Below are 22470 nucleotides of genomic sequence, written 5' to 3' on the forward strand. Positions count from 1 at the left end.
CCGTCCCGGCCCGGGGCGCCGTGCTTGAAGCGCCAGACGTGCTCTGGCGGACAGCCCAGCCTGTCGAGTGACCAGGGCTCCGCGAGCCCGGTCACGTGCTCACCATCTGAGCCTTTGCAGAAACACTTTGCTACCGCATCAGGTGGCGGTTTCTGGGCTTCCCGCCGGGCACACGTCGAGCGCTCCGACCTTGGGCCAGACCTCCTGGGGTGGCTCTGGCTCTGGCCCCCTCAGAGGCACCACCAACCCTCTCCGCCCCTCGTTTCGTCTACATGATGAGGCCCACGGCCATGCTTGTCACGAGGATGAAACTGGTGCAGGTAAAATGAGGCACTGGGAGGACAGGCCACCTGGCCAAGGCCAGGAAAGCCGATATGCAAATGTCCAGGTGCCCCCAGCTCACAGCTCAGACTGCAGACACTCGAGGAATTCTGCAACCAAAATGCCCGAGGTCTCCGGAGGCCCTGAGCCCAGGGGGCCTCTTATTTCTTCCTGGAAATGAAGACTGGCCGGACTCCTCTTCCTGGGAAGAAAAGGGGATGTGGGGTTCAAGGGGCCAAGCCAGGAGCGCACTCAGACCCACAGGGGTTCAGCAGGTCGTGGGTGGGCTGCTGGCTCTGCCCTGCTTTCCCCGGCCTCACTGCTGCGGTGGGCGCAGTGCCAGGCCACGCCGCAGTGCATCACCCGCACGGACCATCTCCCCTCACCAGGCGCGGGGAATCCAGTCTCGCCCCACACGCCCATCAGTGCAGAGACAGGGCAGCACAGAGACCAGGCGAGCCAGGCCCAGGGACCAGGCTCTGCACATCACACTGACCACCCTGCGAAAGACCAGCCTGGCCTGGGCGCCCAGCAGGAGCGTTCTGGGACATCACCGATTCGTTCAGTCCACTGGTGTTTACCGAGCACCTACTGTGTGCCAGACACCCCTCTCCGTGCTGGACAGAGCAGCGAACAAGCCAAGCGACCAGGATGTCATACGTGGGAAGCATCAGGTGTGCTCGGTGCGTGGAACACAGCGCAAGCCCCTCACCTCCCAGCACAAGCACCCACCCCCCCAGCAGTTCCCAGGCCTCTTCCTCCAGTGCCTGGACTCTGCCGCAGAGCCCCGGTCAGCTGAGAAGCTCGGGCCATGTCCCACACCTGCCACTCCAGGGAGGGGGGGTTCCTGGCTGGCAGATCGGCCCAGGGGCCCGTGTGGTACACACACCTCCCACCCAGCGTGGGCAGAAAGCCCCGGGTCCTAACCCCGCGTCCACCACACACGGCCATGGACTAACGCTCCACCTCTCTCTAAACCTGTCCTAGAGAAAAGATGGGCAAATGATACTTGGCTTTTATCGTGGTTGTTAGAACAAAAACAGAGCTAGACATAAACGTCTGAAAACTATACAATGACGTTTTTTTCTCTCTCAGAACAAAGAGCTCCTGTGCCCACAGCAGGCCCCCCGGACACGGTTCCTGACAAGGACGAGGTCGGGCCAGGACCTCCCCACGCTACACAGGCCAGGGTGACCATGCCCTCAGTGCGGTCGCCTGCCCCTAACCTCCCCCCGCCTCCCCTGCCACCGGGCAGGCCCAGGCTCCAATCAGGAGGCTGTGATAAACAGAAGGACACCCAGCCACCCTCCGGCCAGGGTGAGTGAACCTTGCTCCAGAGGCCTGTCACGGCGGGGACGGAGCGCTGTCCTCGGCCACACCATGGCGGGCTGGCTGTGCTTCTTCCTTCTCGGCGCCTCCCTGGCTGGCCTCCTGCTGCCGGGGGCAAGTGGTAAGTGCCCCTCACCCTGCAGACTGCAGGGGTGGCCCTGGGGAGGAGGAGAGAGGCGGAGGGGTCAGGGCGATGCCCCTGAACTTCCACAGTGTGGAGAGCGGGTGCCCATCCCCTGTGGGAGGCTGGCACGAGAGCCTGGCTTGGTGGTTTCAGCCAAGCGTATCTTAGGGCCAGGTGTGCCTCCCTGTGGGTGGAGAGTAAGACAGCAGATCACAGATCACAAAGACGGACAGAAACACGGGCAGAGAAGGAGGGAGAGAGACAGAGACAAAGAGGGAGGGAGATGGAGGGAGGGGGAGGGGGGCAGTGGCAGAGACAGAGAGAAGCCCTCTTCCTCTGCCAGAGCAAACTGCGAGCACAGAGGCTGGGGGGGTCACAGGCAGAGAGGAGCTTCCATGGCAGGGAAGAGGATGACAGCCAGTGCCACCACCCTCAGGCTGGCTCCGCCAGGGGGCTCTAGGCTTCCTGGGACTCCAGACCTGTCCAAGAGACGAAGCCAGAAAGGACAGAGCAGAGTGGAGGCAGCCCTGGGGGCCTGTCTGCATGTTTGCACTCTGGGTGACGTGGAAGTTCAGGGGCCCAGGCACGTGGGAGAAGGAAAGGGTGAAAAGTGAGAAAGAGAAACAAACCAAACGGTGGTGGTGGGGGGGGACCAGGTAGGGGAAGGAGGGAGGGGAGGAATGGGTGTGTGACTTGTATTTCAAAGCAAGCGCTCCCTGGAGGAGCAGATGTTTGGAATAATGGAGGATGGGCCCACACAGAACAAACGTGGGCCTGGCCTTGCTGGGAAAACAGGTGCCACTAAAAGAAATGGGGAATTTGGAAGGGAAAGTAACTTGAGGTAGGATCGAGTGAACACTCGGAGTTCTATACACTCTTTAAAACAACTCTAAGAAGTAGGTATCTAATTCCCACTTGCCAATATTCAGTAGTAGGCGACCAAGATGCATTTGCCACTCAAGACAGTTCGATTCTGCAGTCCTGTTTTTTAGTTTCAGACATGGGGAGTCTGGAGTTCTGATGTGAGGGCAGACATCCATCGCTGTGAGAGAGCTGAAAACACAGAGCTCACGATGGAAGTTGGGACTAGAAATACCAACTTGGAGAGTCATCTTCCTTATGGTGAGACTCTCAATTCCCCAGCAGAAAAGAGGCAGAGAGCAGGGCAGAGCGCCAAGAAAAGGACCTGAGGGCCTCCCACAGCACAGTGAAAAGGGGAAGAGGAGTGGGTGAGACCGGGGAGACCCAGGCAGCTCGGCAGGGACTACTGAGGGGAGAGGGGAGAGATCCCTGATGGGGGAGATCTCTGAGCCAGCACACTTTAACTGGCAGGTCAATTTAGTGGGCTTTTTTTTTTTTTTTTTTAATGAAACAGGACAGAAGTAGAAAATTTTGTCACAAGTACTATTTTGTAGAAAATAATAGTAAGCACTGTTTCTTGAAACTTTGTTTTACTCTTGTGTACGTGTGTCCTGGGACTTGAAACAAATCATACTTCTAATTGTAGATCGTGCAAAACCGTGTCACCTCCCCACCTAACGCAGAGCTGAGACCTTGAAGGGTGGGGAGGGGGCGCGGAGGGGAACAGCTGAGCCACAGAACGGAGTGGAAGGCCAGGGGAGGCAAGAGGGACCGAAGGGCGAGCTCCAGAAGGAGGGCTCGGGTCTCAGCGCGGGGCCGGGTGTGCGCGTGCAGGACGGGGCAGGCGTCTGACCCGTCACTCGCGGGGGCGGGGGTGGCCCGGAGACGGGACCGCCTGTGGGCGAGCACGTGACAGCTGCGTTCCCCACCACAGTGTTCCTGCCCCGGGACCGGGCCCACAGCGTCCTGCAGAGAGTCCGCAGGGCCAACTCGTTTTTGGAGGAGGTGAAGAAGGGAAACCTGGAAAGGGAGTGCCGAGAGGAGGCCTGCTCGTATGAGGAGGCCCGCGAGGTCTTCGAGGACACGGAGAAGACGGTAAGGGGCGGCGCGGCCAGGACGCACTTACAGGGCTGCGGGGGCTTCTGAAGCGCTGTCAGGTCCACCTTAAAACGCAAAATGTTTATCTAAGAACGCGCTGTCGGCCTCGGCAGTGCACAAGGACCCCAGGCCCCGGCGCTTCGCCCAGACGCTCAGCCGCCGTCATACTCGCCAACGGGTTCTGGTCCTGAGACCGCAGGGCGGGTCGGTGCGCAGGCGCAGGACGAACGCGGCGTCGAGGCCCCGTACCGTGCCTGCGCGGCGGCGGCGGCGGCGGCGGCGGCGGCGGCGGCGGCGGCGGCGGCGGCGGCGGCGGCGCGAAAGCACCCGCCCCTCCCCGGAAGAGGTGGGGCCTCCGATGCTGCCCCGGAAGTCTCTGAGGTCCGTTAGCCACCTCCCGTCGTGCTGTCGTGTGGCGCTTTGCGTCAGGCCGTGGCGCGGCTTGGCTGCGGTGCAGGGGCCGAGGTGGAGGTGGACGGCCGCGAGCCAAAACTGAGCAACTGCGAGCTGAAGACGCCTGAAGGCTGAGGAGAAAGTGGCGGAGAAGGAGGCCAAGCAGGAGCCCACGAGAGACAGCCTGGCCGCAGATGGCGGACCTGTCCACACCTCGGACAGCGGGCCCATCCACACCGCGGGCCCGCAGTGGAGTGTCCAGCGGAGTCTGGGCGCTGGGGGACCCCTGCCACTCAGGCTCGTGTAGACTCCCGCCTGCTCGCGGCAGCGTGGACGCCACCGGCCTGGCTCGCCTTAAAGGTGGCAGAAGAGCTGTGCCCTTGGAGGACAGGTCCACTTGCAAGCCATGGCTGAGTGGAGAAATGCTAAGTCGGAAGAAGAATTTACTCCAGTCTATAGCAGACTGCCTTGTGGAGTCCAGAGAATCCTGGGAAGAACGAGGAGCAGAGCCGAGAGTCCCTGAGCTCCACAGACTCGCATTACTGTCTTCTTGCTCCCATGGGCACCTCATCCCCCTTTGGCCGAAAGGCGAGGAAAGGCGGTATCATCGGAGATTCTGACTCCAGCCAGAGTGACTTTGTGAGGAAGAAGTGTATCCCGCACGCCAAGGTGATCACGTGTAGAATAAGTTTCTTGGAAGAGTTGGGGTTCCTAGATGAACTTCCCATGCTGAATGCTGCCTCACGGGGAGCTGTGACCAAGCTTTCCATCACCTGGCACAGCAAGTTGGACATGAGCTACGTGTAAGAACTGCTCCAGAACTCCAACTGTAAAATGCTGGTAGTTGGTGGCATTGACTGCGTGTGTGATGTTGGATGCCAGTTCCAGACGGTTTGACTGGAACTCACCACTCGTGAGTTTTACCTGGCGGATTATGATCTCGTGAAATCATGGATGTCATATCAGGGATGCTGAACATGTTATGGGCAGTTACAAGACCACCCACCATCCAGTCAGCCCAGCAGGCCAAACCCATGAGATGGACTCCACCCCACCCTTCTGGAGAACGAGCACAATAGAAGGGCTCAAGAAAAACCTGGGAGTGAAGCTGCCGGAAACTAACCTCTTCAGAACGGAAGAGACTGAAAAAATTATTGATCACATCTGTGTCGCAAAAACTGCTGCATGTCCTCAACCTCAGACCACAGGCAGACTCCTTGCTAAAGTTGTCAGAGTCCCTGAAAGTGGCTTGCAGCAGTGACCCACTCGTCGGTGATCGCCCACAGATAACGGCCAGACAGACTGCTCTGGGCCTCACTGAGCAGGTTGAGCTGCTTGTCATGAGGAGGGAGGTGTGCAGTGCTTACACTGGGTTACACAGTCCCATACAGCGGCCAGAGGCTTTTAAACAACAGGCCAGAGCCACCAACGAGGATGATGTTCATAGATGAAAACTTCTATCCCGCCTGGAATCCAGGCCGCCCCCCCTCCATCTGGCTGTGGCATGGACATTGGCTGCATCACCGTGTTTCTCACAGTCTACGGTAACATCAAGGAAGTACTTCTGTTTCCCGCCATGAAACCTGAAGGTAAGGAGAATGTGGCCACCACTGATACATTGAAAAGCACAATAGTTGGCACTTCTGTCTAGAAAATGATAATTGGTAAGTTGTATGACTCAGACATCTTTGCATTCCTGCAAAAGGTCAAGGTCTGCAAGGGAATTCTTGTGTTGCTATCCATTTGACTACCGTAGTTCATTTCAGCCACCAGAAGAGAGAAGAGGAATTAAGAATTCATTTTTACTCCTTGTTACCAAGTGAATGATTTATCTCTTTTAAAAAGTTATTCATAATTTCAGGAACAGTTTTTATTTTTAAATGTTCCTTTAATTCACGTACATGTAACAGTTTTTTTAAACTATAAAAATAATTGTAGTGCCAAGTTCATGTGCTGCCTTTTTCCTCAGCATCATTTCCCAAACACTCTTCCTTACTTCCTTAGAACTATGATACTTATAATTTTAAAGAGCTAAGTTGTTTGTTTGTTTGTTTGTTTTGGCCATGCTGCACAGCTTGTGGGATCTTAGTTCCCCAAAGAGGGTTTGAACCCACGCACTCAGCAGTGAAAGTTCAGAGTCCTAACCACCGGACCGCCAGGGAATTCTCTAAATAATCCACGTGTCAAAGAAGAAGTCTCAAGGGAAGCTAGAAAATACTTTCAGGACTTCCCTGGTGGTGTAGTGGTAAAGAATCCACCTTCCAGTGCAGGGGACGTGGGTTCGATCCCTGGTTGGGGAACTAAGGTCCCACATGCTATGGGCCAGCTAAGCCCACACGCCACAACTACTGAGCCCACGCGCCTCAACTAGAGAGCCCACATGCTGTAAACTACAGAGCCCACATGCTCTGGAGCCCGTGCGCCACAACTAGAGAGAGAAAACCCACACGACACAACTAGAGAGAAGCCCGCGCACCGCAACGAAAGATCCCGCGTGCTGTGACAAGGATCCCGCATGCCGCAAGTAAGACCCAACACAGCCAAAAATAAAAATATATATAAATAATTTTTTTGAAAAAAGAAAAGAAAATACTCTCAGCTGAACAAAAATGAATATATAACATACAAAATCTGTGAGATGCAGCTAAACAGTGCTTATTGGGAAATTTATAGCATGAAATGTTTTTATAGGAAAAGAAGTTCTCAAATTGATAATCTAAGCTTCCACCTTAAGACACACAGACAAAAAAAAGGCAAAATAAATTCAAAAGAGGACAAATCAATAAAATTGAAGAAATAATTTGAAATAATAGAGAAAATCAGGAAAACTGATAAAATTTAACAAGATTGGCAAAAAAAAGCACATGAATTGTATCAGGAATGAAAGAAGAGATATTACTACAGACCCTGCATATGTTAAAAGGATAATAAGAGAATACTATGAACAACTCCACGCACAAATTTGGATGGAATTTTACAGTTTGGATGAAATGGACCAATTCCTCAAAACCATGAATCACCAAAACACATAGTACGACAGAGATATCCGCAAATTCAACTTCTTAGTTAAAAACCTTCTGTAAAGGAAATGTCCAGGTCCAGACTGTGTCACTGGTGAGTTTTACCAAACATTTAAAGAAGAAATAACACCAATTCTGTGTAATCTCTTCTAGAAACGAAAAGGGAACACTTGTAAGTTTGTTTTCTATCAGCATTACCCTGATGCCAAAACCCACAAAAACAGAAGAAAGAGAAAAAGAGGGAAGAAGGGAGGGAGGAAGGTAGAAAGAAAGAAAGCTATATAACAACATTTCTCATGAACCTCTTATAAAAATTCTCAACAAATTATTAGCAAATTGAATAAAGCAATATATGTTAAAAAAGAAGAATACACAATGACCAAGTGGGTTTATCTGGGGCACACAAGGCTGGCTCAGTATTTGAAAATCAATAGTGTAATCCACCAGTTTAAAGAAGAAAAATCCACATAATCATATCAACTGATAGAGAAAAAGCACCTGACAAGATTCAACATCCATTCATGATAAAAAACCTTTCAGTGATTTCCCTGGTGGTCCAGTGAGTAAGACTCTGTGCTCCCAATGCAGGGGGCAGGGGTTTGATCCCTGGTAGGGTTATGAGATCCTGCACGCATGCCGCAACTAAAAGATCCCACATGCCGCAACGAAGAACCAGTGCAGCCAAAAGTAAATAAATATTTAAAAATAAATATTTTTAAATAAGTAAATAAAACAATTATTTAAAAAGAAACCTTTCAGCAAGCTACAATTAAAAGGGAACTTCTTCAACATGATAAAGATTATTAACAAGGAACCTACAATTGATATCATGGTGAAAACTGAATGCTTTCCCTCTAATACTGGGAAAAAGGCAAGGATGTCCATTTCTGATACTCCCAATTCAACATTGTACTGGAAACCCTAGCCATAAGGAAGGTATAACAATAAACCAAGACAAAGACATAAAACTCCCTATTTGCAAGTAACATGATTATCTACATAGAAAATCCCATGCACTCTGGAAAAACTACTCCTAAAATGTATGTGTCTAGCGAGGTCACAGAATACAAGGTCAGCACACAAATATTAATTGTATTTCTGTGTAGTAGTAATGTGCAGTTAGAAACAAACAAAAAAATTAATGCCACTTACTGTTGCTCCAAAGAAAAATATCTATGTGTAAATCTAATAAAACACGACCTGTATGCTGAAATCTGCAAAACGCTAACGAAAGGAAGAGGACCTAAATAAATAGACATAGAATGTTCATGGTTTGAAAGACTTAACATATTAAAATATTGACTCTTCCCAATTTGATATATAGATTTAATGCGGTGCCAAACTTCCATCAGATAAAGACAAGTCGATTCAATATTTGTAATATGGAAAAACAAAGGAATTAGAATAGCTAAAACAATTTTGAGAAAGAAGATAAAATTGGAGGAATCACACTACCTGATTTAAAGACTTACTGTAAATCTACATTAATCATAGAGATAAGGGACTTGCTTGGTGGCGCAGTGGTTAAGAATCCGCCTGCCAGTGCAGGGGACACAGGTTCAATCCCTGGTCCCAGAAGATCCCACATGCCGCGGAGCAGCTAAGCCCATGCGCCACAACTACTGAGCCCGAGTGCTGCAACTAGCCTGTGTGCCTAGAGTCCATGCTCCGCAACAAGAGAAACCACTGCAGTGAGAAGCCCATGCACCGCCTCGAAGAGTAGCCCCTGCTCACCACAACTAGAGAAAGCCCGCGCACAGCAATGGAGACCCAAAGCAGCCAAAAATAAATAAATAAATAAATAAATAAATAAATAAATAAAATCGTAGCGATATTGATGTGTGGTATTGGTAAAGGGATAAACACATAGATCAAAAGAACAGAATAGAAAGTCCATAAATAGACCCATGCAAATATGGCCAGTTGATTTTTTTTTTTAATATTTATTTAGGCTGTGCCGGGTCTCATTGCAGCACGCAGGATCTTCGTTGCCGCATGCGGGATCTTTAGTTGCGGTATGCATGCGGGATCTTTAGTTGTGGCATGCATGCGGGATCTTTAGTTGTGGCATGCATGCGGGATCTAGTTCCTCTACCAGGGATCGAACCTGAGCCCCCTGCATTGGGAGCACAGAGTCTTACCCACTGGACCACTGGGGAAGTCCTTGGCCAATTGATTTTGACAAAGGTGCATAAGCATTTCAATAGAAAAAGAATTCTCTTTCTCAATAAATGGTATTGGAATAATTCTACATCTGTATGCAAAAAAAGGTCAGCTTTGACCTAAACCTCACAACTATACAAATATTATCTCAAAATGGACCATATAGCTCTAAAGATAAAACAGGAAACTTTTAGGAGAAAATTTTCATGACAGAAAGTTAAGTTAGGTAAAAATTCTTAGACGTGACACCAGAAGTATAATCCATAAAAAGTATATAGATAAATTAGACTTATTCTAAATTTAAAACTTTTGCTCTGTGAAAAACATTAAGAGAATGAAAATACAAGCTATTGACTAAGAAAATATTTGCAAATCACATATCTGCCAAAAGTTTTGTGGTCAGAATATATAAAGAACTCTCACAAGTCAACAGAAGAAAATAAACAACCCAATTAAATACAGTGAGTTAAAGATTTCAACAGACACTTCAGCAAAGAGGATACATGGATGGCAAATAAGCATACGAGAAGATATTCAATATTATTAGCCATTACAGAAATGCAGATTAAAACCATGATGAGGGACTTCCTGGTGGTCCAGTAGTTAAGACTCCATGCTTCCACTGCAGGGGGCATGAGTGCAATCCCTGGCCAGGGAACTGAGGTCCCACATGCCGCAAGGTGCGCCCCCCCCCCAAAAAAAAAAAAAACCCACAACGAGATGCCACTACACACCCAGAATAAAAACCAAGTGCTGGTGAAGATGTGGAGCGACCACAGCTCATACACTGCTGTGGGCACGCAAAACGGTACAGCCAGTCTGAAAACCAGTTTGACAGTTTCTTATAAAGTTACCATGTGACTCAGCAATCCCATTCTTGGGTATTTACTGTAGAGAATTGAAAACTTTTTCAACAAAACCTGTACATAAATGTTTATAGCAACTCTATTCATAATTGCCGAAAACTAGAAATAGCACAAATGTCCTTTGTCGGGTGAATGGATAAACAAAGCGTGGTACGCCACACAGTGGGACACTGCTCATCAGTAACAGAGCACAAACTACCGACACGCACAGTAACTCGAATGAATTACTATGCTTAATGAAGGAAGCTAGTTTCACAAGGTTATATCACGTATGAGTCCATTTACAGGACATTCGCAAGAAGTCATGACTGTAGTGACGCAGAGCAGACTCGTGCTGGGCATTCGGAGCGGGGGTGGCCAGTGGCTGGCAAGGCTGGGGGAGATGGAGCTGTTCTGCGTCTCGGTTGTGGCGGTGATTATACAAATCTATACATGTGTTGGCTTTTATAGAATTGTACACCAAAGTCAGTTTTACTGTGTGATAAATTTTTAAATAAAAAATTTAAAAGACAGTGTAGTCATTTCTTAGGCCTTCTGTAACAAAGCACCCCAAATTGGGTGTCTTAAAACAACAGAAATTTACTCTCTCACAGTTCTGGAGACCACAAGTTGAAACCAAAGTGTCACCAGGCTTGGTTTCTTCTGGAAGGTCTGAGGGAGGATCTGTTCCATCCTCTCGCCCAGCTTCTGGGGGCGACCAGCAGCCCTTGCTGTTCCTTGGCCGGTAGATACATCACTCCACTCTCTGCCTGCACCTTCACACAGCCTTCTCTCTGTGTGGCCTGTGTGATATTTTATGTCTCTTGTAAGGACACTCTCATTGATTGGGGGTCCACCCTAATCCAGTACGAGCTGTTCTCGATCCATAACTTAATGACATCTGCAAAGACCCTCTTTCCATTAAAGTCAAATTCTGAGGTTGCACCTAAGTTGGGGCCGGGGAGTAGGGGAGACACTAATTAACCTACTATAGATAGAAAAAAATTGTTTTAAGACTATGAACATTTCTTTTCAGTGTTACATAGGCCCTTGATGCCCTATTTTAAGCTAATTACCAATTATCTTTTTTTTCAAGTAACATAATGATTATTCTCCAAGCATCTGATCCTGTTTTGAATCTTTGACCCAGGTATCTTAACGTAAAACCACTTTATTGATTGGCTTGGGGGTCGCAAATAGAGCAAACCATTTTTGGTACAATCCATTTCTTGGTAATTAATTTGAAAATAAATTTTCAATATTTAATAAAGTGCAATTAAGATGATCGAGCATGGCGTCGGGGAAACATTTCGTAATATTAAATGATTCATATTAATCTTAAATTGATATACATGTGGGTCTAGATGTAATATGTGTGAAGTATAACACTGATTCTTCATATAAAAGCCTGGATATAGGTATTGATTTAAGAGATAGTAAAAAATTATATGATAGTGTTGTATATGATGAAATTAAAATACTTTGTCTTAGAATTACAGTTATTTGTCATTATGAATTTATTAGTGTTTGCATGTGATACATAAAGTGTACGGTTTGCTTCTGAATCTAAGCAATTACTTTAGAGATTTTACTTCAATTGCTGTTGTCTCAGCACAGTTTCTCCAAACTGAGATCAGTGAAAAACAAACAAATAAAACCTATATAGAAACTTTTGTGGTTCAAGAAAAGTAATCTAATTTCGAATTATTTAACAGTTGAGGCAAATAGTGTGAAAATCTTGATTGTGATCATACCGTTAGTGATTTTGCTAGGATGAAAGTTAGAAAAGTACATTTAATATTACAAAATGTTTCCCAGATGCCATGTTCAACTGTGTGAGCAGGCAAGAAAATGGACGCTAGGCTGTATTGGGATATGATCATTTATTACACAAACATGTATTGTATTAAAAAAAAAAGATGAATGAAGCCACAGCTTTACAAATGCAGGAGATCTGAAAACATTTCCCTTTCAGGTTGAATAGTTCTAGGGCATTTTGTTCCAGAAAATGACCTCTGCTTGGGAAATAGCCTATTTGCTTGAGTTACTAGATTGTCGCTGTTATTGGTGTAAAATGTCTCTTTTCCATAATGCATTAAAAATTTTTTTTCCCTTTTAGAATGAATTCTGGAATAGATACAAAGGTGAGATGTCTTCTGTTTCAGTCTTGAGTGAGAGGGGTTCATCAGGGTATTTAAATCGGGAGAGATTGTATTCAAACTTTGAAGATTTTCCTGAATTTCCTTTCTGTTCCTGTTTAAGTTTTACTTATCTAAGACTTTTCCCCTCTGAGTGGTTCCATAATAGTGATTGTAAAATAGTTTTTTATAGTAGCTTTATACTAATTCTAGTTTTGTTACTTATATACATTTAAATCGGTTCATTCCCATTTGAGGATACCAAATTCCATGATAATTTTTTTAAACCCAAGTATATTAGGTAGAAACAAAAAATAAGAGTCTGAAACACTGGGTCCTCTCATAAGGTAACCACCTTGATTTAATGCTTATAGCGTCTGAAATGGTATTTATCATAACTAATGTTTTCATTCTGGTAACAGTATTCAGGTTTTTCAGAATGACAACTGGACCTGTCTCTAAATTGTATTGTACAAATGCCCCTAGAAATGTGAAGTCCCATGTTAGTGCTGTACAGGAACTTTTCCTTCTCCTTTTACACCCAAACCATTGGAAATAGGAACCGTCTTGTCGATGCCCAGCCCAGAAACAAGTGTCCAGCAATCACTTATCCTCCTTCCTTCCAGCTGACCCCATGTGGTCACCAGCACAGGGCTCCGCTCTGTGATGGAAAAACGTTGTCAGTGATTGTAAGAACATGGTCAGAGGTCTCAGCAAAAATTGGAAAACTCAGCAATCCAGCTAGATAGAGGCATCACGTGCACGTAGCCACAAAGCTTAGTGGGGGGGCGGTGGCGGGGGGTGGGGGGCAGTGGTAACGAAGTCCAGACAGGACAGCTTGTTTACAGGAAAACAGGAAGAATCCCAGGTTCATTCAAGTTAGCTGAGAACTGGGTGCCAGAATCAACCAGCAAAATCGTTTCCACGATGAGGGGAATTGCCTGCAAGCTGTGGTTTCCAAATGTTTTCTGCGCAGATGGTGACCAGTGTGAAAGCCGTCCTTGCCTGAATCAGGGCATATGTAAAGATGGCCTCGGGGAATACACATGCACCTGTTTGGAAGGATTTGAAGGCCAAAACTGTGAATTATGTGAGTTCCTCTTCTTGGTGGACCTTCAGGTCAGAGCCCCCTGCCGAGGCCAGGTGGGAATGCGGGAAGAAGCTAGAGGCCCAGGGAAACCCTCTCCGGTCACGTGGGCTTCAGCCTGTGCTCCGTGAGGCTGTGCCGCTGCAGGCAGCCGAACATGAGTCAGAGTCCCCAGCGTGGAGGACGGGATACCGGGCACTCCTCTGCCCCTCTGAGGAGCGGCTGTGGAATGAACGTTCCCGAAGGGTGGGGCCCCTTCACCTGGAAACGAGAACCGACGTTTCTTTCCTTGGAGGAGGATGTTTCTCCTGCTTGTCAGGATCCTGGAAATTCGTGCGAATGTCAGTGCTGAATGATCGGGATTGTCCAATTCTATAACGTTATTATATAAACATTTGGTACAATTAATTCTGCGTGGAAAACCACTGAGTTTTCCTGATACAGTGATTAACTTGCAATGAAAATTAGGTTAGAATTAGGCCAGTTTCTCCCTGAGGAGAAAAATTCAAGCTTCTTTTCAAATTTCTTAATCTTTAACCTTCAGCGCATGCTCTTCGATTGGATACTTCTGAGTTTTCCCCAGTGGGAGAGTCAGTCGTGCACCCTTCCATCCACCGTCCAGAGCAGCTTCCCCAAATACCGTTTTGTTGACGCTGGGGCTGTCAGGAATGTTTTCTAAAATTTCTTTAATGTTTGCCCCGTAACTATTCTTTCATCAAAACCCAGGGGCGAAATGTAGAGTCAGCTGCCAGGGCGGCATGACTGGTGAGTCTGGGGCCTGATGTCCGGTGCACGTAGGCACAGTCCGGCGGTGAGGGCCCCTGTGCCCGGTGCCTCGCGGGACCTGGACGGCGCTCCTGGGGGCTGGGTGGTCTCCACCCCTTTACAAGGGACGCGACAGGCCGTGGGGTTTAAATAACGTGCCCAAATCACACAGCCGGAGACCGACGGCCAACTGGGAGCCGGCCTGAGTCCGGGACGTGGCTACCACCCCTCCTTCCCGCCGCACGGGAGCCAGACCCCCGTCTGGGGATGGACCCCAGGTGCTTTATGCCACGGGGGACTGAGGCCTCAGAGTGGACGCCGTGGTCTACGCTCGGCTTGGCCTGAGCTCCCACCTCGCTGGCCAGCGCCACCACGCCCTTCTTAGGGCTGAACTTGAGACCCTCCAGCCTCCAGGCCTTCCCTGGGCTTGTGTGGGCTCCCTGGCCCCCGGGGCCCCACGTGGGCGGGGGAGGGGCCTGCCCGGGGCGCCGGCTGGTGGGCACCGTGGCACTGGCGGGTGACGGCACGTCCCAGGAGGGCCGCACCCTCAGCTTCCCGGCTCTTCCGCAGCCACGCGTGAGCTCTGCAGCCTGGACAACGGGGGCTGCGACCAGTTCTGCAGGGAGGAGCGGAGCGCGGTGCTGTGCTCGTGCGCCAGCGGGTACGACCTGGGCGACGACGGCAAGTCCTGCGTCTCCACAGGTAGGAGGCGCGCAGGCTGGGCTCCCGGTGGGGCTCGTGGTTTGGAGACAGACCCACTGTTTCTGTGACCCGCCTGAGAAACGGGCCAGTGCTGTCAGCTCTCCTGGGGGCACGTGGAGCATGAGGGTACCGCGTGGGGGTCTCTTTGCCCAGTGCCCGGCTCGCAGCGAATCCCAAGTGGCCGCTTTGCAGCTGCCGCGATGGTGTCCCCGTCCCTCTCGGAAGGGCAGGGCGTGGGAGGCTGCAGTTTCAAGGGCCGGAGCCGTGGGCCGGCCGAGGAGCCGGGGAGGGGGGGCAGGGGCCAGAAGGGGAACCCAGGGCCCTCCAGCACCGTTTTGGGTTGTGTGGGTCCCGATGTTAACAGAAGGTTTTTTCCGTGATGAAAGCCAGATGCCATGCATCTGGCCCAGAAGCTCACGGAGGGCTGAGTGAGGGCCTGGGTCCTGGGGGTCCTGGTGGTGGAAGAGGCCCCGTCTCACACCCCGTGGGGAGTCCTGCCTGACCGAGACTCCTCTGCTGTGGGGCGGGGGCCGGCCGTGCCCCTCTCAACTCGGGCTCCTTCTTGGGGTGACCCCAGCTCCTCCTCCAGCAGGCCCCAGCTGGCCCGCAGCCTTGGCATTACCTGGGGTGGTGAGGAATGCAGAGTCCCGGGCCCACTGTAGAGGTGGGCATATTCCAGGGCAGTGGCAATTGTGTAAAATTAAATCTCTCAACAGGTAGAGGACAGTGAGATTTACATTTCTATTGGTAATGAGATTTTTTTTTTTTTTTTTTTTGCGGTACACGAGCCTCTCACTGCTGTGGCCTCTCCCGTTGCGGAGCACAGGCTCCAGACGCGCCGGCTCAGCGGCCACGGCTCACGGGCCCAGCTGCTCCATAGCATGTGGGATCTTCCCGGACCAGGGCACGAACCCATGTCCCCTGCATCGGCAGGCGGACTCTCAACCACTGTGCCACCAGGGAAGCCCCCCAAAAATATTTTAATTGAAGTCGTTGCTTGACATGCTTGCAAAATTTTTTTAATTCCAGGAATAATTACAGATCAATTTAAAATAAAGTTTGATGTTTGAAAATAAAATCAGGTAAACTACTTCCTGGTGCAGAAAGTTCTGTCCTAAGTCATGGACGAGCTGGTGCAGAACTTCAGGGCGCAGTGATCACAAATGCTAAGGCAGAGGCGGCTGGCGTGGGGAGAGCTCTCCTCCGCGAGTGAGCGAGCGAGCACACTCCCAGCGCACCCGTGGGCCCTGCGGGGCAAGCGCCACCAGAACACACACGGGGGACGGCCTCAGATGTGCGGCCCCCAGCTCCCCTGCCTCTGTTCTGCTTCGCCCCCGCTCTGCCTCGGTTGCCTAGTTGGTAAGGATACGAGAGGGCGCTTTTTGGTCTTTCCTGGCCCCTCCCTTGCTTGGCGCTTGTAAGGGTCGCTGTCATCCTTCAGCTGTTCCTGACAAACCTCCGCATGCCGCTCGTCCTGCCCAGAACACTTCTTTCTCTTCAGCGTTTCATTAGGAGATGTTTCCAACACACAGCGGGGCTAAGAGAACTTTGGGGGTTGAGCGCCCCAGCCCCCCTGTCTGCCATCCTGGTCTCCACGTACCAGTCGTGTCCCCCGCAGCCCCACGGTCCTCCGTCCTGCCACAGCCACCCGACTTCCATAGGCGTCCCAGTAGACGCAGAGCCCCTTACACACGTCTGCACGCTGGCCGGCCAGAGGTCAGGGCTCCCACCCGCAGCCCAGCCCTAGCAGGACACAGGGCGCCCCACTCCCCCAGGGCCCGCTTCTCGGGCTCCTCCTCGGAGTGGCCTGCGTGGGCCCTGCAGGGAGGCCTCCGCGAGGCTGAGGCCCGACTGCCCTTCTTCCAGAGCCCTTCCCCTGCGGGAAGGTCACCCGGGGACGCGGCAGGCGGTCGGCCGCCCACGGCAGCGGGGAGGCCCCCGAAGCAGGCGTGCCGGAGCAGTACGACCTCGGAGACCTGGGCCCCACCGAGAGCTCCCTCCACCTGCTGGGCCTCAACGGGACAGAGCCCAGCTCCAAGGAGGACGAGAGCCACCTGATCCGCATAGTGGGCGGGAGGAACTGCGAAGACGGGGAGTGCCCCTGGCAGGTAACCGCGCGCAGGTCAGCGGCCGGGCGCCCGGCCCACGCGGGCCCGCAGCAGACTTGAGTGGGCGGCGGCGGAAGGAGCCGAGGTCAAAGAGGCCGGGCCTCTGCCCTGTCTGCCGGCCCCCGCTCCCGCCCAGGCAGAGAAGGGGCTGAAGGGGCTCCAGCTCGGGCGGCAGCGCGGGGGAGGGGGGGGCGTGGGCGGAGGGCGCTCCCCTGAGGCCTCTGCTTGCTCTTTGGTTCGACGGGAGGCAGAAAGAGTTGCTCTCCGTTTCATTTCTAATTTGGTAGACTTTTTTTACCCAAACACCCAAGTCCTAATGAGGCAGACGGTACCTTAGCAAAAAGTATATCCATCTGTTTTCAAAGGTAAAAACTCACTCTTTGGTTGTTGATTTGGACTAAAGTTGCCAGACTTAGCAAGTGAAAACACAGGTTTCCACTTAAATTTGAATTTCAGCTAAACAATAAATAAGTTTTAATGTATGTCCCAAATATCACACGGGACACACACTGAAAATGACTTGCTATTTACTTGAGTCAGATTTAACTGGGGGCCTCTATTCCACCCAGAACCCTCACTTGGACTTTAAGTGTCCAAAACCAAAATGCCTTCTCCTACAAGTAATATTCCCAGAGCTGCCGACAACCCTTAGGAATGACGTCAGCTGGCCCCCACCGGCTACAAGGCAGGTGTGCGCTTATCTGAATTATCACGAGCCTGAGCAAGGACACGCCAAAACCTAGTCACCATCCACGGAGAGCGTGTCGTGGGTCAGGGCTGCCTGGGTGTTGTGCGTGTGGGTCTGAAAGCACCAGGGCCTCTTCTCTCACGTGTGGCATCACGACCTAGGAAGGGAGGTGAGCCCCCCGCCAAATCCCCACAATTCAAGTTGCTGCGTGAGAGGGCCAGGAACGTGGTACCTGTGGAGCATGTGAATTCCCACCGGGAAAGGAGGGCGGCTCCCCACAGGGCGGGGGCGGACACGGGGCTCTGAGAGGGGCTCGCATGGGGCTCTCCGGGGAGCGGACAGGAGGAGCCTCACGGGAGGGTCCCCAGACTTGGCCAGTTGCCTCATGTCCGTTTCCAGGAAGGACGGTCAGTGTCCCAAGTCTTAGGAAGACTGACCCTCCTCACTTGTCCCACAAGTGGGGTTATGAGCTGATAAATTATGCAAAAACAAAAACAAAACATCACGACTTCATGCCAGTCATGAACGTCCTCCAAAGTTCTTTTAGAACTTGACATTGTTGAGAGTTTCATTAACCTGCCCCCTCTCAACCCACGGCTGTTGCTTAGAGAAGGGCGAGTCCCCAGAGAAGGGAAAGCAGAAAACGCTCTCTCGGCATCTGCCGGCCCAGCTCTCTGGGGAGAAGGAAAATAGGGGAAGGGTCTGTGCTCTCACTCGCCCAGTCAGCACCCCATCCCGGTGGAGTGTTCCCCGCCCCACGTCCTGTCAGGTCAGCCACGTGGATCCCGGGAACCGGCCTTGAATGGTAGCACCCGCAGCTGCGGGAGGGGGTCCGGACGGTGGAAGCGTCCCCAGGCCCAGCGTAGTAAGTGTCTCGTCCAGAGCCTGGCGTCTGCCTGGTCTGGGGCCTAATTCCCACCAGAGACAACAGACAGCAGTTCTTCTGCACATAGAGCTGCTGAGGGGCCTTCCGGAGCCGGGAAATACAGACGGGTAGGGGCTGGATCTGGGTGGGGAGAAGCCCCTCAGTTGTAGTGCTGGGTCCTCGGCAGGGCTGTGGGGTCCACGGTGGGCCCGCTCCAAGAACGGGTGGCGCGGGGCAGCACGGCCCCTGGGGGTGGGCGTGGGGCTGCGCTGGCCTGGTCCTCGTTCCAGCTCGAAGACCCCACGAGTCCTCCCGGGGGGCAGGCCCGCTGTGGTGGGGAGACGGGGAGGAGGCTTGGGCTAACGGTCTCAAAGTCAGGCTCCACCTGGCACCTCTGGCCCTCCCGTCGCAGGCTCTGCTCGTCAATGAGGAGAACGAGGGCTTCTGCGGGGGCACCATCCTGAGCGAGTTCTGCGTCCTCACCGCGGCCCACTGTCTCCTGCAGGCCAAGCGGTTCACGGTGAGGGTAGGTGAGTGCCGCTCACACCGTGCAGGGCCCCGGGTTTCAGAGGCACTAGGACTGACAGGCTGGCCGGAAACGCTAGTTCAAATACTGAGGTCCTGAGGGGGAGAGGGAGGCCGGGGGACGAGGGGCGCCCCTGCCCCCTGCACGCAGGGTCCGCCATGCCCTCTCCTCCGGGAAGTCCCCCAGAGCCCCCAGCCGTCTGAGCAGCCGCCACCACTGCCCCACATTTGCATCTGGGGGACTATTTCCTAACGTCCCCCTTCTCACCACACCCTAGAGCTGCTCCATGACAGTCCAGGGCGAGCCACGTGTCCGAGCCACGGCTGTAATGTCTAGCTTCCTAGTTACCTTACTTACGTCTTCTAGTTTTAAAGTCCACAGGTGATACTCATTTCGGTAACACACCTCATTACCCGGTATAGCCAAAGTAGTGTCAGTTTGACCTGTAATTGGCTTGTAAAGTCCTCTTGAGGTATTTTGAGTTAGTTTTTCATTCTGAGATTTGGCACTCATGGCACATGTGGGTTCTGCTCAGTGCCCACTTGGCCCCGTGGCTGGGGGCAGGTCCGGCGCCCGGCCCCACCCGCGGGCAGACCAGGGGAGGGTGGCCGCTGCCCCCGGCGGGGAAGCCGTAGGCTGTCACACTGGCCTCGCTCTAGTCGCCTGTATTTCACATTTCCTAGTGACCACGTGCCAATCTCTAAGCAGAAAAATAGTGGAACCGCTTTAAAGCGTCAGTGACGTGCAGGGCCTCGCGGCCCCCAGCTGACGGCCACGTCCCCGTCCGCAGGCGACCGGGACACAAAGAAGGAGGAGGGCAACGAGATGGCACACGAGGTGGAGGTGACCGTGAAGCACAGCCGGTTCGTCAAGGAGACTTACGACTTCGACATCGCGGTGCTGCGGCTCAAGACGCCCATCAAGTTCCGCAGGAACGTGGCGCCCGCCTGCCTGCCGGAGAAGGACTGGGCCGAGGCCACGCTGCTGACCCAGAAGACGGGCGTCGTCAGCGGCTTCGGGCGCACGCACGAGCGGGGCCGCCTGTCGTCCACACTCAGGATACTGGAGGTGCCCTACGTGGACAGGAACACCTGCAAGCTGTCCAGCAGCTTCACCATCACCTCCAACATGTTCTGCGCCGGCTATGACGCACAGCCCGAGGACGCCTGCCAGGGCGACAGCGGCGGCCCCCACGTCACCCGCTTCAGGGACACCTACTTCATCACTGGCATTGTCAGCTGGGGCGAAGGGTGCGCGCGGAAGGGCAAGTACGGCGTCTACACCAAGGTCACCAACTTCCTCAAGTGGATTGACAAGTCCATGAAAGCCGGGCTGGGGACAGGGGACGGGGGGGAGCCGCGCCCCCAGTGAAGCCCCCCACTGCCCCTCGCAGCCCCTGCCTCTCCCTCCTCTCAGCACCGGGGCTCTGAGCCGGCCTCCCTCCCCGCCGTGATTAGAGCTGGGTTGATTCCTTAACCTGCTTCTGTTTTTGCTCCACCGAAGTGGGAAATGAAGGTCCATTTGGAACCCGGGACCCTGCCTTCCCATCGCCAGCTGGGAGGTTTCAGGATTCGGGAAGTGCTACCCACATAGGATGGGCCAGGGCTCCCAGACCAAGTCCTAAAACTGAGGGGCCTTTTCTGTTCACAGCGCGTTTCTCTGTCCTGGAGGCCGCCAGCTGCCCCCCTGGCTGCTCACAACACTGCTGAGTAAACCAGCAGGGTTCTGGGAGCACAGGGGCGCCAGGGCCAGCCCCCCTCCCCAGGGTCGGGTGGGGCTTCCCCACACGTGCCCTCCTGGCCCCCAGACACCTCCCAGGAGAGGCAGGCTCCCTGGGAAGGCAGGGCCCAGCAGGGCTCGTCGGCAGGGACATTTTAATGTTGACCTAAAGACCGACTCTCTATGTGGCTTCACGGCTGCGTCCCCGGGGGCCCCACCACATGGGCTGCAGAGCCACGGGCACGACCCTGGGTGTGACTGTCGCCAGGCTGGGGCTCTGGAGTCTGCCTCTAGGCCACAGCCCAGAGCACGAACCCAGCTCTGGCTAGCCCCTGCCGCCCCCCTGCTACCCTGCTAGCGAGGTGTGTGCTGGGGGGCTGCAGGAGGGCCGCCCCTCCTCCAGTGGTCACAGCCCAGGTCGAGCCCTCCCGGCCGCACCAGCTCCAGGCCCTCAAGCCAAACAGCCAGGAAAAGCAGACATGCTTCTAGATAAAGCAGTCGCCTCAGACGGGACGTGCCGTGTTTCCCGGTACCGTTTGCATTTTGCGTAACTCGGCTAAGCAAACTTTCAAAGTTCCAGTAGGAGAGCTCTCAAGGTCACTGGCTGGGCAGTTGCGTAAACAGGAGATCTGCACGTTTGCAAAAATCAATGCGAACGGGCTTCCCAGAAACGGTCAAGCCAGAGGGTCTGTTTCTGCGCGTCCCGCCTTGACTTCCTCAAAGGGAACCGTCCCGCAGAGAAGGCCTCGGACGGCCAGGCCCTGCGTGCTGGGGACGGGGGTCTCTGTCCAGAGCAAACCTGGATGGGCTGTCAGCCCACAGGTCGCCTGGGGTCCGGAGAGATCTCTGGGGGAGCCCTCCTTCCCACCAGGCTGGCATATCTCACCAGCGGGGCCGAGCCCACAGGTCAGAGAGCAAGGGCAGCTGGGCACCTGGGAGTGGAGGGCAGAGGGGTCCCCACCGCCCGAGGCGCTGAACCTTCCCCGTTGGGAAACAGAGCTGGACTCAGTGAGGTTCCAGAGGGAATTCGGGCAGCGTGGTAGGGAGGCCTCTTGTCTGGTTCGCACAATGCTGGTTCCGTGGGCCCTGGGACCATGTGCCTCAAAGCTCGTCTCCAGGTGGACCTGAACCAGGCCTGTGCCCTGTGGGCACAGTCGGTCCCGCTCCACTGCATGTCCCCTAGAAAGTCTCCTCCGGGGACAGACGTGAGCAGGAAGCCGACCGTGAGGAACCACGGTGGGCGGTGGCGGTCAGGGTCTGACTGTCCCTCCCGAGAGTGAGGGACCGCTCATCGGCACCCGCGGTCCCTGAGGAGCAGGGTGAAGACACGCCTGGGACAGAGCCGCGTTTGGAGCGGGGAGGGCAGAGCAGCTGTATGGCAGCCGGGTGGCAGGGGGAGGGGGCGGGCTTAGAGAGCCGGAGACCTGCAGACACAGGGTCCCTGGAGGCCTCCGCCCGCTGCAGCTGCAGCCCCCGGCCCTTGGGGCTGGAGGGTGATGTTTCCGGTCTAGAATGATCCTCACTACAGCCACCATGAGACCCTGATGGAGGTACCAGAGCCCTGGGGAAAGTCATCCCGAGCATCGAACTTGAATTACAAACAGGACGGGGTAGCTCAGCATCAGGAGAGCCCGGGGCGCATCACCGAGTGGGGGTGTGTCCTCACCGACGATGCGGACGGGAAGCAGGGCTCCTGACAAGAACGGGGTTCAGCCCTG

At 53.2% G+C, this 22470-nt stretch overlaps 1 protein-coding gene and 1 pseudogene across 1 annotated transcript; both read left to right on the top strand.

The window, feature by feature from the left end:
• The first annotated feature begins 272 nt into the window (after positions 1-272).
• F10 (coagulation factor X) lies at positions 273-20509 on the top strand. Its single transcript, XM_065895950.1, has 10 exons — positions 273-320; positions 711-1111; positions 1659-1771; positions 3570-3730; positions 12274-12298; positions 13269-13382; positions 14715-14846; positions 16713-16954; positions 18920-19037; positions 19824-20509. The coding sequence occupies exons 1-10, from the start codon at positions 273-275 to the stop codon at positions 20402-20404; spliced, it is 1935 nt and encodes a 644-aa protein (XP_065752022.1). The 3' UTR covers positions 20405-20509.
• Positions 4685-5777, top strand: LOC136137858 (lysine--tRNA ligase pseudogene; annotated as a pseudogene).
• Positions 20510-22470: the final 1961 nt, after the last annotated feature.

The sequence above is a fragment of the Phocoena phocoena genome, chromosome 18 (genome assembly GCF_963924675.1).
Source record: "Phocoena phocoena chromosome 18, mPhoPho1.1, whole genome shotgun sequence".
Classification (NCBI taxonomy): Eukaryota; Metazoa; Chordata; class Mammalia; order Artiodactyla; family Phocoenidae; genus Phocoena; species Phocoena phocoena.

What these genes read in the sequence shown, in the direction of transcription:
- F10 (XM_065895950.1), top strand. Translation starts at nt 273, where the DNA reads ATGATGAGGCCCACGGCCATGCTTGTCACGAGGATGAAACTGGTGCAG. An exon ending in GACTCTGCCGCAGAGCCCCG is followed by an intron (nt 1,112 to 1,658) that starts GTCAGCTGAGAA and finishes ACCTTGCTCCAG; the next exon opens with AGGCCTGTCACGGCGGGGAC. An exon ending in ATTCTGGAATAGATACAAAG is followed by an intron (nt 12,299 to 13,268) that starts GTGAGATGTCTT and finishes TTTTCTGCGCAG; the next exon opens with ATGGTGACCAGTGTGAAAGC.